The sequence below is a fragment of the Tigriopus californicus genome, chromosome 8 (genome assembly GCF_007210705.1).
Source record: "Tigriopus californicus strain San Diego chromosome 8, Tcal_SD_v2.1, whole genome shotgun sequence".
NCBI lineage: Eukaryota > Metazoa > Arthropoda > Copepoda > Harpacticoida > Harpacticidae > Tigriopus > Tigriopus californicus.
Genome location: NC_081447.1, coordinates 8,321,412 through 8,335,813, shown reverse-complemented (window position 1 = coordinate 8,335,813; position 14,402 = coordinate 8,321,412). Strand labels below are relative to the sequence as shown.

The following is a 14,402-nucleotide window of genomic DNA, read 5'->3' as shown; positions in this document are numbered from 1 at the left end:
AAGTTTCTTTCTCAACATAGGACCACACAGCATAGTCCAGAGTTTTAAGATCTGGAGAATTTGGGGGACATAGTTTAGGCCTCCAAAACAAGATTACTTCATTATCCCAGTAGGAGATTGACAGTTTTTGACATTGTAAATCGTCCGGCCGCCACTTTAAGGTTCCAACTTACTTCTTTAGAAGTGAATCCCGCACACAGCAAAGCAACAATGGATTCTCTTTTTGCTTTCATAGATTTCAGCTTTAACATTTTTGTATTTTTGTTTGTAACGCTTGAATCAAGTCTTGACGAGATCAAGAAACGAGACTTAGAAGTACCTAAAGAAATGAAAGAAATGTTGGTCTTGGTGGTACGGGCTAAGTATACCTATCTCCGAAAATCGATCAAGAATCCGTTGCACGTCAATATGAGTGTTCGCCGGCAGTGGAAAGTATTTCTGACACTGGGGCTTTGTTCCTGGTTTGAGCTTAATAGAAGAACAGAAATATTTGGCTTTCCCAATATCCAAATCATGCATCGCTAAACAGTCAGAGAAACGGGCAAAGAGGTCTTGTATTTGTTTCCGAATGTGAAGAGGGAGATGGTCTAATGGGATTTGGCTGAGAGCCTCATCCAAAGTGGTTGACGAGGAGGAGGATGGCATGACCAATGCCCCATTTTCCGCTTTATCAACTATCGACGATGCCGAGGGTTGGAAACATCCTCTTTGGGTGAATGAGTCCATTAAGGACACTCTTTCGTCGTTGGATAAATAGAGATCCTGGGCCATTAGGTTTTGAGCCATGACTCTCCGAGAGTGGTCCTCAACATCGACCGAAGCCTCTATTGTGCATAAGACTAATTGGGGGCACTCCTCNAAAATCAAAGACAATATGCCCAGCCAAACCGCACTGTGCATGCATTGAATCTTAACATGTATTCCATTTTGCATGCTTTTCTAAGCAAATAGTAGTGTGGTATAGGGCTAGTCAAGTAAACCCGTTCATGGACAACTGACGTTATTCCATGGAGTAAAATCAAAGACAGCATGCCCATCCAAACCGCACTATGCATGCATTTGAATTTGACATTTATTCCATTTTACATGCTTGTCTAGGCAATTAGCATTGTGGTATTGAGCCAATTTGATTGTGCGTTAGCTGACTAACACCAAACATGCTCATTTAGTAAGGTTTTGTACCACAACTTGCACAAAACCACTCGATTATTGAAAATTCAATGGGCGAATGGTGCGACTTGACCGTAATGTTTGTCTTAGTTCTTTATCCCCAAAATGCCCACAATCAGGGTGCCGGACCACATTTTTCCTTGAATTTCCTTTACTTGACATCCCCTATTGTGCCAATTTGATAGTGCGTTCACCATTTAACACCAAACATGCTTATTTTGTAACACAGCTCACTCAAAATTACTGGATTATTAAAAAAACAATGGGCGGATAGTTCTAGTTGCTAGTTGCATTCTCCCTCCCCAAAATGCCCAAAATGAGGGTGCCGAACCGCATATTTCCTTGAATTTCCCTCACTTGACATGCCCTATAGCAAATCACCCTTCTGCAGGCAGAGAGAGAGGAAAGAGAGAGAAAAAGAGAAATCCTCATACCTAGTAATGACCTGGATTCTTGGATACGATAGTCTCCTCTCCTCTCGTCTCACCCGTCTCATCTCGGTGGTCACGGTGGCCTTATCCAGTTTTGAGAAAAATACTCGAATCCATCATTTCTTGTTTCTAACTAGTAAAATTCAAAACGACAAATTTTGATCTATGAAATTTATTGAATTCGGGCTCATTTTAAACGCCCATAAGTCTAAATGTTACCAGTATTTGTTTGGATATTTCTGTCAACCTTAAAAATAGACTTTTTAACCATTGGCTGATCATCCTAGAATCCAGCTTCAGACATCACCAACGTGCCATCGTCATCATAACATTAACTTCATGGGCATCTAGCCAGGCAGTCTGAATGCCAGCAGGCTCTGCAGCTTTCTAACCGCCGCGCCACTTCCCAGATCAGTGCTGCCAGACAGCGGTTTGGCCCGCCAAATTCAGCTACTTCTGGCATTTTCACATTCTATCTTGTGGCGAATGTGTTTTTCTTGTGGCGTGGATGAGAAATCTGGAGAAATCTGAGATTTCGACATGTTTTTCCTCAGCCATCAGGACCCTTTACGAGGATGTAAGTTGTGCCTTGGCAATTTCATCCTGTCACGCTTTAAGTTTCATGCAATCAAAATTAATGAACACACTTTTGGGCACAAGTCAACGTGCATGTACTATGCATCACTATGCATATATCAAAAAAATATTTCATGTGACATGGAGTTCAACCTAATTTACCTTAACCTTCCTGAACGTCTTACACTTTCTGTAGCAAGGGTCCCAATCCTGTGTGACTTAGATATAAGGGCCCCTAACCCTGCAGGGCTTGCACACAAGGGTCCCTACCATGGAGGGCTTGGTTGCAAGGGCCTTGCAATTAAATATTCATATTTATATCTCGCCATTTCGATTCAAGATCTGTTTTGAAAAACCAAACCAGTAACTAACATGCATGGCAACTATGAAAGCGTACAGAGTTGAGAAGCTTTCTTGTAATAAATTCTAAGATGTTGAAAGCCGAAGTTTATTTTCAGCTCTCTTTTCAAATGAGGAGGCTAATGATAAGGTTTAATATAAACACTTCATTGAAGGAAAGTTACCAAATGTCAAATATTTTGAACTGCATTATTGTGGAAATGCTTCTTTTCAGGGTTAAACCATGTCCATGCGCAATAACTAAATACCAATGAAAAGTCAAGCTAAGCTGGCTTTGGTTATCAAATCTGTTTGAACCCTGGTTGCGCTCGGGTCAAGAAGTGGCCATAACGGCAAAAAAATCGCCTGAACTCAAGTACTTCCCTAATCTACGTTAATTGAGTGTCAAAATAACAACATTGTTGACCATATTTTGTCTAGGGCACGCTAGGCATGATTATCTATGATTAAGTGTAACTGTTCTTTCAGTGTTTTCAACACAAAGATATTTTCCATTGCATTGTGGTTAAATGTGAATTTCACCTTCAACTGCCCAATACCAATATGGCGAAATCACCAATATTGTGTCCATAGGGAAATTCTGAAGGCAGAAATCACAATGAAGAGGTAAGAAAGAATGAGCAAGTAGTGACACTTCTGGTACTTAATGTTATAAATTCTCATTTAAGTCTAATTGAAAGTGGCAGAAACATGTGCATGTCTTTTGTTTTCGACCAAATTTTCTGTTTGTCAATGCATAACTAATAGAGTGACGTGATATGAAGCCAAAGCAAAAACCTTTGAAAACATTTGGAATTCCTCAAAAATCAGTTCGTTTTGAAAATCAGTTCATTTTGAAATTCAGCAAGAGTTATCATACTAATCCAAAAATTTGATATGCTCACTTCTTCAAATGTAATGATGAAGCTGAGTTTTGGGTTTGTGGCGTACTCACCCAAATATCTGATAAGAGATCCTTGCAATAATCACAGTGTAAACATATGTCATAGTTAACTATCACCTCTATTAACTCTAAACAACAATACTAAACCAATTGATCTTAGTCCTTTACAATATGTTCTGCAGGAATCACTGTCTCATCCTAGAATAAGAATAAGAATAACTTTTAGTACTCTCTTTAACACCACCACTAAAGTGAATCTCTAAAATCAGAAGTATGAAGAATTGGGCCTCAAATTGCCTTGACCATTGAAATGCATTATGAATTGCAAAATACCGAAAAGAGGAAATTGTTTTTTTTCAGTAAAAGCTATTGAAGCAGATTTCCTTAGCTTTTTGAAGTCCTAGTTGTTTCAAAAGATATACAAATTGGTTTTAACATGCCACTCATGCTTTGGGAAGTACGTGGTGGGAATTAAGTTCTTCAATCCAACTCTCAACTCTTATTTATTCAAATTGCAGCTATTCAATTTTTGTATCTTTAAGTTGCTCCCTGACCTCTAAACAAGCCTTGAAGGTTTATGTACTTGTTTTTGTTAAAATTTATTTGCGTATGTGAAAGACAATCAAAGTTAATTATTGTTAATGTTTGTTTAGGAGAATTGCAATAATGAGTTGAAAGGTCTTTGAAAATCCCTATGATCAAGAATTGTCCAAGGACAAAGTAAACAAATTTTTAATTAGCATTCCAGATCAACACTACATTCCAGGCCTAGATTGGTCTACCAACTCAAACTTGTTGGTAGACCAAACAACATGCAAAGATTGAAAGGTAATGTATAGACGACTTACAACCTTTCATTTCAATAGCACTGGGGATTACATTCCTTGTAGCGGTTAGAAAATCCTGTGAAAAACCAAATAAAAAACCCAGAAGGAATCACATTGAAGGAGCTCCTTTAAATTGCAAAAATGTTCTTAGACCTCAAGTACTTGTAAAAAAACCGAGTAAATAATACCTTCCCGCCCTAACTATTACATACTTTTTGGATTGTAGGAGTTATAATGCACCTCATGAACCTGCTGTCATAGTTTAACATCATGCTGTTTCCAATTCAATTCAACATTAAATGTTTTCTACTGAGGAAGACTTCATGTGAAAACTGAAAAGCTCATTTTCAATTCATTTACAATTTTGTATGACAGAGTTGCTTCATTTAGATTTGATTGTAATATCCAAGTGGAAGGGTCAAGTTATTTGTGAAAGTTTAATATTGATTTAAGCAAATGTAACTAGAAGCTTGTTTTTGGGTAGAGATGAAAGAAATGTTTTGCAATTATCATACTATATTAGGTATTATGTCTTGCTTTTACAATTGGCAATAAGTGCCCATTGAAACCTATATCTTGGGTTTGTCAAGGGAGGAGAATTTTACTAACACTACTGGAAGAATTAATGATAGAAAATTAGGGCATTAGGGCAATATTATATAAATAGGGCAATTGTCTTTATAATTCGTAACTATTGATATTTTTGTATTTCAAAGGTCAAGGGTGCTCTTTCTAACAAACGGAGAGATCGCCTCTTGCCCCTCTATGGGTCACCTTCTTTTTGCCGTGCGCCATCCAGGTATTCTAGAAATCCATGGATGGGCTTGTAATTGAGCAGCACATAAATATACAAGTTTTCGTGACAAATCATAGAGCACAGTATTTGAAAATGATAAATATATTTCAGTTTTTAGAACGTGCTTAAGGACACCTGTGTAGTAAAATAATAGAATAGAAATGTTCATTTTTGTGTAGAGTAAAATTTGCAAGTTACGTACAACTTAACCTATGGATTTGTTATCTTTGATGGAATGCACAACATCTACTGTTTTGCTATAACTTTTCCTATTTTGACGAAGAATACAAGCTTGCCCAGCGCAATAAATCATTTGTAACAAAGCAGCCACATGATATTTGTTCAAGAGGCTTGAATATAAGGTAAAACTTCAATCATGCATGGTTCTAATACGTGTATTTCATTTTATATTGTTCGTATTGTTTCAATGTTCTGTCTTTGACAATAAACTCTCTTTTCTTTGCTTTTTTCATTCTTTCTGTTCTTGCTCTGACCCTCTGTCACGCCCACATGACCTGGTGCAACCAAAGGTTTCAAGCCACTGACCGGGCAGCAGAACTAATCATGCTGGCTTTGGCATCAGCTGAAATGATGCGACAAGAGCGCCAAAATCACGGCCTACTGCCAGCCAATGCCAAGTCAACCCCACGAATTCTACAAGCCGACATATGTAGTCTTACATAAACCTCCACATCCACTCCAACCAATGAAATCTAATTTTTCTTAAAGAGAAGAAATGTTTTATGTAGTTGAATTATGAAAGGGTAGGGTAATATATTTGCAACTCTGACAATTTAAGGTGCATTCTCCATCTTGTTGCATCAACAATCTTGAATATATGGTTATGATAGTTTGTAATGAAAGCTAATTTTGTGTATGACACAAATAGCCAATGGAAGTCCAGCGAATTCTACTCAAGTGGAAAAGCATCTGATTTATAGAATAAAGTACCCTAGAATACTAGCGTTTTTCTAGCGTTTTTATAGTACCTTTGGCGTTAAATGTCTTGAATTGGCGTTTTTTGGGGGGGACAACCTGTAGTTATCTGGCAGCACTGTTCGAGATACCAGGTTGGGTTCGCAGGTTTTACCGGCCCAGATCTGCGACGATTGAATAGCCCAGCAACCCAGTCGCTGGATTCCTTCCATCTCCCCCTTCCGACTGGCCTTCTGGAGGTGCGTTGTCACCCGTAGAGCAGCCCAAGCCATGGAGTACGTCTCCAATACCGAGCTGACAATCGACCGGGCTGCAAAGGCCATTCAATCGAACGGACTCTCCGAGTCCGATTTTGGTACTTAAGTTGCGTGATTATCAATTTGGAGCATTGCGTTACGGAATCATCACTGCCATCCTCAACACCAAGATTCAATGATTCACCACCAAAGAAGATCACGGGCTTTTTACCCTCACCCTACATGCGTCTAGATCAGCGCACCATAGCAATTTAATTTTAATTCCTTTCCAAACCAATGGGTTTACTTGGGCCCCAGATCCAAACCAAACGCATTCACATAATATTCTCTGATTCTACGCGTCATATACATACGGCTTTAGCTACCCTTCAGGCACCCTTTAACGTACTTTGAATGTTTCAAATGCCAGTAGTTGAGCCACTTTCTATATTGCAGTTTAAAAATACCTAGTTTGAATCTGGTGTTATTGTGATTGCAGATAAGGGTACCTGAAGAGTAACTTAAGCCTTAGAACTAACTCTTAAATCACAAAAAATTACAAAAATATGTTTGGTTTGGATCTGAGATCCATGTAAACTCAATGTTTTGGCACGGAATTGAAGGTTCAAAATCAAGTGCAATGGTGCTCTGACCTCACTGTTGCACTCTTTTAATACAGAGCACTAGGATTGAGTGCAAGGGGAATGAAACTAAGTAAGACCAGTATTTAAATGAGAGAAACAGGCCAAGCTGGATTTTCTCTGAGATGTTTGTAAAATGTGGCAAGCACCACCCACTACTATCCTCGTGATTTAAGTTTGAATGAAGTTTTACTCACTTCACAAACTTAGAATAGTTTATAGCTTATCAAAAGTCATTGACCATTGCTACATGAGCAAACATATCTAAAGACGCTTGTCTTAGGAACCAGGTGAACAAAGCCCTTTTCATAAGTCCACAGGGCTTTAATGTATGGCTCTTTATATGTACATATGTATGAAACTGAACATGCCATCTTCAGCTTTAAACAAAATCACTGTCCATAATCATGGAACAAGTTAGACCCCTTGGTTCCTTTTAGCCTGTGGCTGATTTTGCTTGGTTTTGTTATATTGAAAGCAACAATGGTGGGGGGGTGGGGGTGGGGCTTCATGAAAACTGTCTGGGTGTGCATCAAAACCATCCATCCAACGTAATGCCACGTTTTTGTAATCACGCAACTAAAGTAACAAAATCTGACTCGGGAAGTCCGTTAGAGTCATTCAACGTCTCAACTCCGCCTATCTTAGATAGCTCTTCTAATTGGCTTCGTCTTCTCCTACTGCCTCAATTTTTACCTTTGATCGGTCTAGACCCGACCAGACTTGTGTCCAGCGTCGTGGGTGGGGCCAGGGAGGGCCAAGATGTCTTGATGGGTTTTCCCCACGCCCACGCACGGATCATTTAAACCTCCTTCCACTTCCATAATCTGGCCTTATTACACCCCTACACCCCCACACTCTTTGCTTGCTTGCTTGCTTGGTTGCTTGCAATTTCTAGTGATTGACGTGGTTGGCCTTTGAGGTGCCCCGAAGCCAAATGCCGGCTTATCACTCTTCTTTCCACTCGTCGGGCGTCGAGTGCGTGGGCAATGTGGCGCTATTGCCCATCAAAGGTGGCGTTCGAGGCCCGGTTCCGCTCCTGTCCAAGACGGCCCCCGAGCCGGATGTGGTGGACGAGGCACTCAATTATTTCAAAGCCAACGTGTTCTTCCGCACGTATGAGATTCGCTCGGAGGCCGACCGCGTGCTCATTTACTTGACCTTGTACATTCAAGATTGTTTGCGCAAGCTCCAGAAATGCACTAGTCAGGCCCAAGGCCAGCAAGAGATGTACTCGCTGGCCATTACGCGGTTTGATATTCCGGGCGAGGCCGGGTTCCCACTCAACGGGGTTTACGCCAAGCCCCGCAGTCCCGAGGAAGCCGATCTCATGCGACAGTATTTTCTCCAACTGAGGCACGAAATGGGCTCCCGACTCTGTGAGCGGGTGTTTGACACACCCGATGGACGTCCTTCCAAATGGTGGACGTGCTTTGCCAAGAAGCGCTTTATGGATAAGTCTTTGACTGGGCCGGGCGAACGGTGAATGTTCGTATCCTCATCTATCTAAATTGCAAACGCCCATCGCGTTCTCATTATTTGCATCAAGTTCAATATTATACTCAAGGTTACATATTAGCCAAACTATTTCAGTTGTTTTAATATCCTCCGTTCTGTTTCAATGGCGCTGTGTGTACAAAACTCACTAAAGGGCAATCAATACTGACTAACCGATGAATGACAAGTGTATATATAAACTCGATGGATGGCCGCCCGAAGTTTTCACTTGGGTTCCCAGGCCTGGCCAGGAGAACTTACATTTGGAAAGGGTTTAGGAATACGTCTACGCAGGTATCAAGCTAATTGCTCATCAATGCCGCCTTGCCCTTGTCGTTCTTGGAGCTTTTGCCTCGCCCTTTACCTTTGGCCGGTGTCTTCCTCCGTAATGGTGACCGATCCAAATCGGCCAAAATGTCTTCGTGATGCCGGACTTTGGAGAGCAGCGTGAGCTCTACTCCATCCATGGGCAAGTCGGCCAAGTCGGTCGATTTCGGTCGGCCGGTCTCTTGGGCCAAATCAATATTGTACGTATTAGCCAACATGAGCGAAGACAAGAAATACCGGCAAACCTCCTCGCGGTCCTGATTCTCGACCACTTTTTCAAAAGGCACGGTAGTTTTGGCGTTCCCTTCGGGAAACGTCGATAATATATGCGATCCGTACAAGTGAATGTCAAAATTACCTCGCTTCTCCACGGCCTCTAATCGAGGTCGAATTTGGTCGTGCCAACTGGACACCTTCTTGGCCAAATCTGTAGACAGAATGTAGTCTTGGGACTGCTGAACATAAGCAGCCACGCGTTTCATCACTAATTCCTCATAAGAATCGACCGTGTCGTCTAACTTTTTTGCTCCACCTTCATATGACGACAGCCTCATCGAAGGTTGCGATAATGAATCAGCCGAGGAACCAATCGGCTCAAACAGATCCGGGACAGGGTCGATATGATCTTCTGTGTCCGGGCCTACAAAACACAAATCGTCATCGATAATATCGACGGCGGAATCTTCTCGGACATTGAAGTCGGGCATCAAGCTCATTGGTTCGTAGGTTCGGCTCATCAGGTCGTGAATCAGGAATTCTTCCACGGGCACTGTTACTTTGGGTAAATGAGAATACTGTCCGGTTTTGATGCCTTTCTTGGACCGCCAACCGGGTTTTCGCCGGACGGGTTCATCGTCAATTTTCATGACACGTTTCTTGGCCGGTTTGGCTCTTTTGGCAGGTTTGGGTAAGATCATGGCCTCCTCCGGGTTAATGGGCTCCCAAGGCATTTCCAAGGGGGCTTTGGTCTCGTCGAGGTTCTCTTGAAATCGATCCCGTCGGCGCTTCTTCTCCAACGTGTCACCCAAGGAGGGCTGGATGGTCGGATCGGATGGTAAGCCGAGGGCTGAAAGGCAATTGCTTTCCATAAGCATAGAATGCTTGACGATGGGGCTACTGAGGACTTCGTCAAACTTATCAGGTACAGTGGGCGGGCTATCAGCCTTGTCGGCTGTTGAAGGTACCAGTTCGGCTGGCGTGGGCGTGCCAGGCGGAGATAAAGGTTCGGGACTGCCAGCAATAAAGTCACTGGGCTCGAGGAGAGGACTAGCGAGGATGGGTGGCGGTAAGCGGGAACTCGAAGCCAGAAGGGAGCTTTCATCAAAGAGAGAAACCGAGTGTTGAGCCAAATACATGCCGACTGTCAGGTCCTCGCCGAGCATCCCGGTGTTGAGGGTGAATTGGGCGTTGATGCGATAGTCGTCCTTCTGACCCAACAAGTCCTTTTGGTTGCGGGTGTGCAGATTGACTCTGACCACTTTCTGCTCTTTACCCTCCTTTTCGATGAGTTGACGCGGCGTGACGGTGATGAAGTTTAAGGTCACCTTACGATCGCGGGCTTTTTCCACACCTAAGGCGTCAGTCTTGAGATTAGTGTTCCGGGCTAGATCAGCGGTGATCAGACTGAAATCATTGAAATCATGTTGGGCTCCGATCAAACGACGCCCACCGCGTCGTCCAGACTTGCCGGCCTCCAAACCGGTTTGGCGGGCAGCATCATCCAACGCCTTTTGACTGGCCAACAAATCTAACATTTTGAGCACATTTTGCCACAAGAATTCAACTTTTTTACTGTAGACGGAGGCCGTGCCTTGCAACAAAAGGGCGGCCTGGGCAAAATTGACCGGGGCTTGACCGCCTTCCAGATTGATTCGCAGGTCGCTGAGTTCCTCCATGTAATCTTCGAGGTAACGCGAGAGCGGCACCTGCCAATTCTCGGTCAAGTCCTTGATGGGGCGGAGCAAGGCCTGAAAACGCGCATCCACCTGATCCTCCCACGACGATGGCCACGACGACCCGCCCGAACCACCTTGACTCGAGCTCGGCCCGGAGGAAGCTAAAGGCCAAGGCACTGCTGCTGCCGGGAGATGGGCCACGGGGCCACCCTTGGCTCCAGAGCCTCGACCGGGCGGACCGGGCGGACCGGGCGTCTCCGAGCTCATGGCCATCAATCGGCTCCAATCCAACGGGGGTAGAGCGATCAGCTAAGGCACAACCCTGGCTGAGCCTGGGCCAAGTAACATGGATGGGACTCGGCATGCGGCAGGGTTGGCCCACTTAGACCCCGAGAAACTACCTCATGGACAGACCACATCAACTCGGCCACCATTGAGCCCCACTGGATGCTCACAGACCGGGTGTTTGTAATCCCCCAGGAAGGCAAGAAGGGGCCTGTTTAATGACGTCGTCCGCGCCTTCCTCCTTCTCCTCTTAGGGACTGAAATTCGCTTGGGTTTGGCTTGACAACGGAATGACGACCGAGTCGGTCGAGCTGTGATCTGGATCAAAGACGTGGTAAGCGTGTCAACCACTTGATTCAGTGGTCTATGAGGGACAGGTCATGGCTCATGGGCGAATTCCTCCGATTTAGAGGGCCACTCCGTTCCATTCAATGCGGATATAGCGTTTGGTTTTGTCCCAGGTTCCCACCAAATTGGCCAGGCTTGTAGACTTGTAGGTCTGTTTGTTTTTGAATACATTCAACACAACTTATCAGTTGACGTAGGGTGACCACGTACCTTATATTGACCACCAAATGGATTGGTCGCCCCTAGGGGGCTAGTCAGAGGAATGACCCTCAAGAGATCTCTGAGAATTTTTTTGGCCCCCTCGCGGCTGCCAGGTGTGTGCAATGAGGATCGGCTTGGAACATATTTAGTTCCGCGATTCTCAAAATCAAGTTCCGAATTCAGGGAGCCAGTGAGTTGACGGCTCGTTTGTCCGCTCTGGTTGAAACTGAGTAACGCAAGAGAAGTGGATCAGCCGACACCCTGTTGCCCAACTACCAAAATGTGTTTAAAACAAATTCTCAAGTGGTTTGGTTGGAACATGGACTTCTAGAGGACCTGGATGACGCACGGCTAAAAGGAGGTGATCCTTAAGGGGGAAAGAAGATTCGTTCGACCAGAAAACTCAGACATTTCATAAAAGAAGACGGATGAAGAAAAAACACTACGTATACAGGTCTTTAAAGTAGATTTGCCTAATCAACTGCTTTGAAAAGGCTCTACTTTGAAGTTAATCATAAAGGTGCTGATAAAATATCTAAATTACAAAATTAACAGATTTGAGCCTATGATTGTTGATATTTTTGGCAGTTCCCCCTTTAAAACTATTTTTTATCAATAGATTCTTGACTTAAGATTTATGTGCTTGTACGTTTTGATCTCAGGCTGTGTTTTTCTCTCCATAGTGGCATTACTGATTATTGTAGGACCAGTGTCGTAAAGTGGTATAGGGCATATCAAGTGAAGGAAATTCAAGGAAAAATCTGGTCCGGCACCCTGATATTGGGCAGTTTGGGGAGGGAGAACTAAGACAAACATCACAGCCAACTCCCATTATCCGCCCATTGAATTTTCCATAATCGAGTGATTTTGAGAGAGCTCTATTGCAAAAACCAACAAAGCAAACATGTTTGGTGTTACTCGGTGAATGCCTTATCGAATTGGCTCAATACCTTAATGCTATGTGCTTAGGCGAGCAGATAAAATGAAATAAAGATCAAAATTCATTGCATGCACAATGCAGTTTGGCTAGGCATGTTCTCTTTGATTTTACTTCATGGAATAACGTCAGTTGTTCATGTACGCGTTTACTTGACAAGCCCTATTTGCAATAAACAATGTTTCAAATTGTTAAAACCTTTCTAGTGATACTTAAACTCAATTTTAGTCGCAACACATTAAAAGATAAGGTCGTTGTAGTGTATTTTGTCGAATTTTCAAACATGAGTCACACAATATGTGGGATGAATTGGCGAGCTGCAAAACAAAGCTCAAGCTTGTATAGTTCCAACGAGAATTGTATATTTCAATATTAGAACTAACATTAGTCTTTACAAAGGTGGTAGGATGAATCACTTTGTGGGTCAATTTATAAGCCATTTTGATTGGCTTGGCTTTCTACAACAAGAAAAGCTCTTCCACAGGAATAAATGAAGGATGAATAGTGCCACTTTCCTCAAACTTTGGACAAACAAAGTTTTTTTCTGGTTTGAAAATTATTGTATAGATTCTTGAAACAGTGCACAGGGTCAAATGACATGAAGAAAGGCAAGGACAGCTTTTCTGGATGGGAATTGATGGAGTCAGTGTTGGATTATCCAATAACATAAAAATTACTTGGCATCCAATTTCATTTAACATTTTCAAGACTTGACTTGTGGTGGAAGTCATGATTTTTTGAATCTAGCTTCGTTAAGGGGAAGAGAGCAACAGTGTCGCAAAAACGCCCTGCAACCGATTTAACCATAAACACTAACACTGTTTTCACTATTTGCTTGTTATTAAGTCAAAAGAAATTTCAGCCCACAATTCCATGCGCTGAGCGCAATGTATGCGTATCTTGTCAGCCATCAAAACCATCACTTTTTCTTGTCCGGTCAAAAATTTTATTCGTTCCTGAAGATACACTTGTTTTGTTGCTCATTCCAGTTTTGGCATTTAGAGGTCTAGTCAACCGTTTCAAAGCTTGACACTGGGAAGTGAAAAAATACCTTCTTGTAGTAATTGACGATAGAGAGCAGGAGAAGTATTTTGATAAATTAAAAGTGAAAATTGAAAGTACATGAAAATGACATCTTGCCCCTGGTTGACTTCACAAATCCCCAATGGGAGGGTGGTCTTGGACTTGCTGTTGTTTATTCCACTGTGTGGTACTCAAGGCCTTATTAGAACGGGCTGAACTTGGCGTTCCTTTGGAAAGATAGGCTGGTAGATTGGGAAACTAAAGTTGGCATAGCTTTGTCCTCCAAGGGGGTTCAAGTCAGCTTCTTGGTTTCACCGAATTTCGGCTTTTGTTGATGGGCTTGTCCATCTTTACTCTGTGTACCTATATGTAAACGTTTTTCTCCACCGATGAGTTGGTGGAGCTACTTTTTTTAAACTTAATGAAACCTAACCAAACCTTACCTAACCTAACCCAACCTAACCTAATACGATATTAATATCCCTTAAAGTCTCTATCTAAACATTTAAACATTTTGTCGCAAATTTAAAAAAGTAGCCTTGCCAACTAATTGGTGGAAAATAACGTTTATCGTAACTAGATCAATGGCTTGGAAATGGAGACCACAAATTCGTGATAAACAGCAAGGAGTCTAGTTGGCGTGAGGAATGGAGTGCACCCATTGGGCGTGAATCATAGGATTCTTGGGAAACAGAAAGAATGATAGACCATCCGGGGCAAGTTCGCCTGTATAACCAGAACGGCAACCCAGTGCAAGTCCGTCCCATAATGCGGATTGGGATATATTGCATTGAAAATGTAAATTGGCAGCCCTAGGTGCAACCTCCCGTGATTATTTATTTGGTCCCATCAGTAAACCTCAGTAAAGACAACATGCCCACCCAAACTGCACTGTGCATGCTTTGAATTTTGACGTTTTTTCCTCTTTACATGCTTGTCTAAGCAAATACCATTGTGGTATTGAGCCAAATTGCTGCTAAACTAAAGATATGAAAAGCTCAATTTTGACCAATTGACGGCAATTATTGAATTG

General features: G+C 42.6%; 2 protein-coding genes across 2 annotated transcripts; one reads left to right on the top strand and one right to left on the bottom strand.

Moving 5' to 3' along the window:
- Positions 1-7,449: 7,449 nt before the first annotated feature.
- LOC131885689 (actin-related protein 2/3 complex subunit 3-like) lies at positions 7,450-8,440 on the top strand. Its single transcript, XM_059233813.1, has one exon. It carries the CDS (start codon positions 7,794-7,796, stop codon positions 8,340-8,342), a length of 549 nt encoding a protein of 182 aa, XP_059089796.1. The 5' UTR covers positions 7,450-7,793; the 3' UTR covers positions 8,343-8,440.
- Positions 8,425-11,452, bottom strand: LOC131885686 (condensin-2 complex subunit H2-like). The gene has a single exon (XM_059233809.1). It carries the CDS (start codon positions 10,846-10,848, stop codon positions 8,656-8,658), a length of 2,193 nt encoding a protein of 730 aa, XP_059089792.1. The 5' UTR covers positions 10,849-11,452; the 3' UTR covers positions 8,425-8,655.
- Between the last annotated feature and the right edge of the window lie 2,950 nt (positions 11,453-14,402).

Bases quoted from the DNA above. Each gene is read 5' to 3' on its own strand.
- LOC131885689 (XM_059233813.1), top strand. From the start codon at position 7,794: ATGCCGGCTTATCACTCTTCTTTCCACTCGTCGGGCGTCGAGTGCGTG.
- LOC131885686 (XM_059233809.1), bottom strand. From the start codon at position 10,848: ATGGCCATGAGCTCGGAGACGCCCGGTCCGCCCGGTCCGCCCGGTCGA.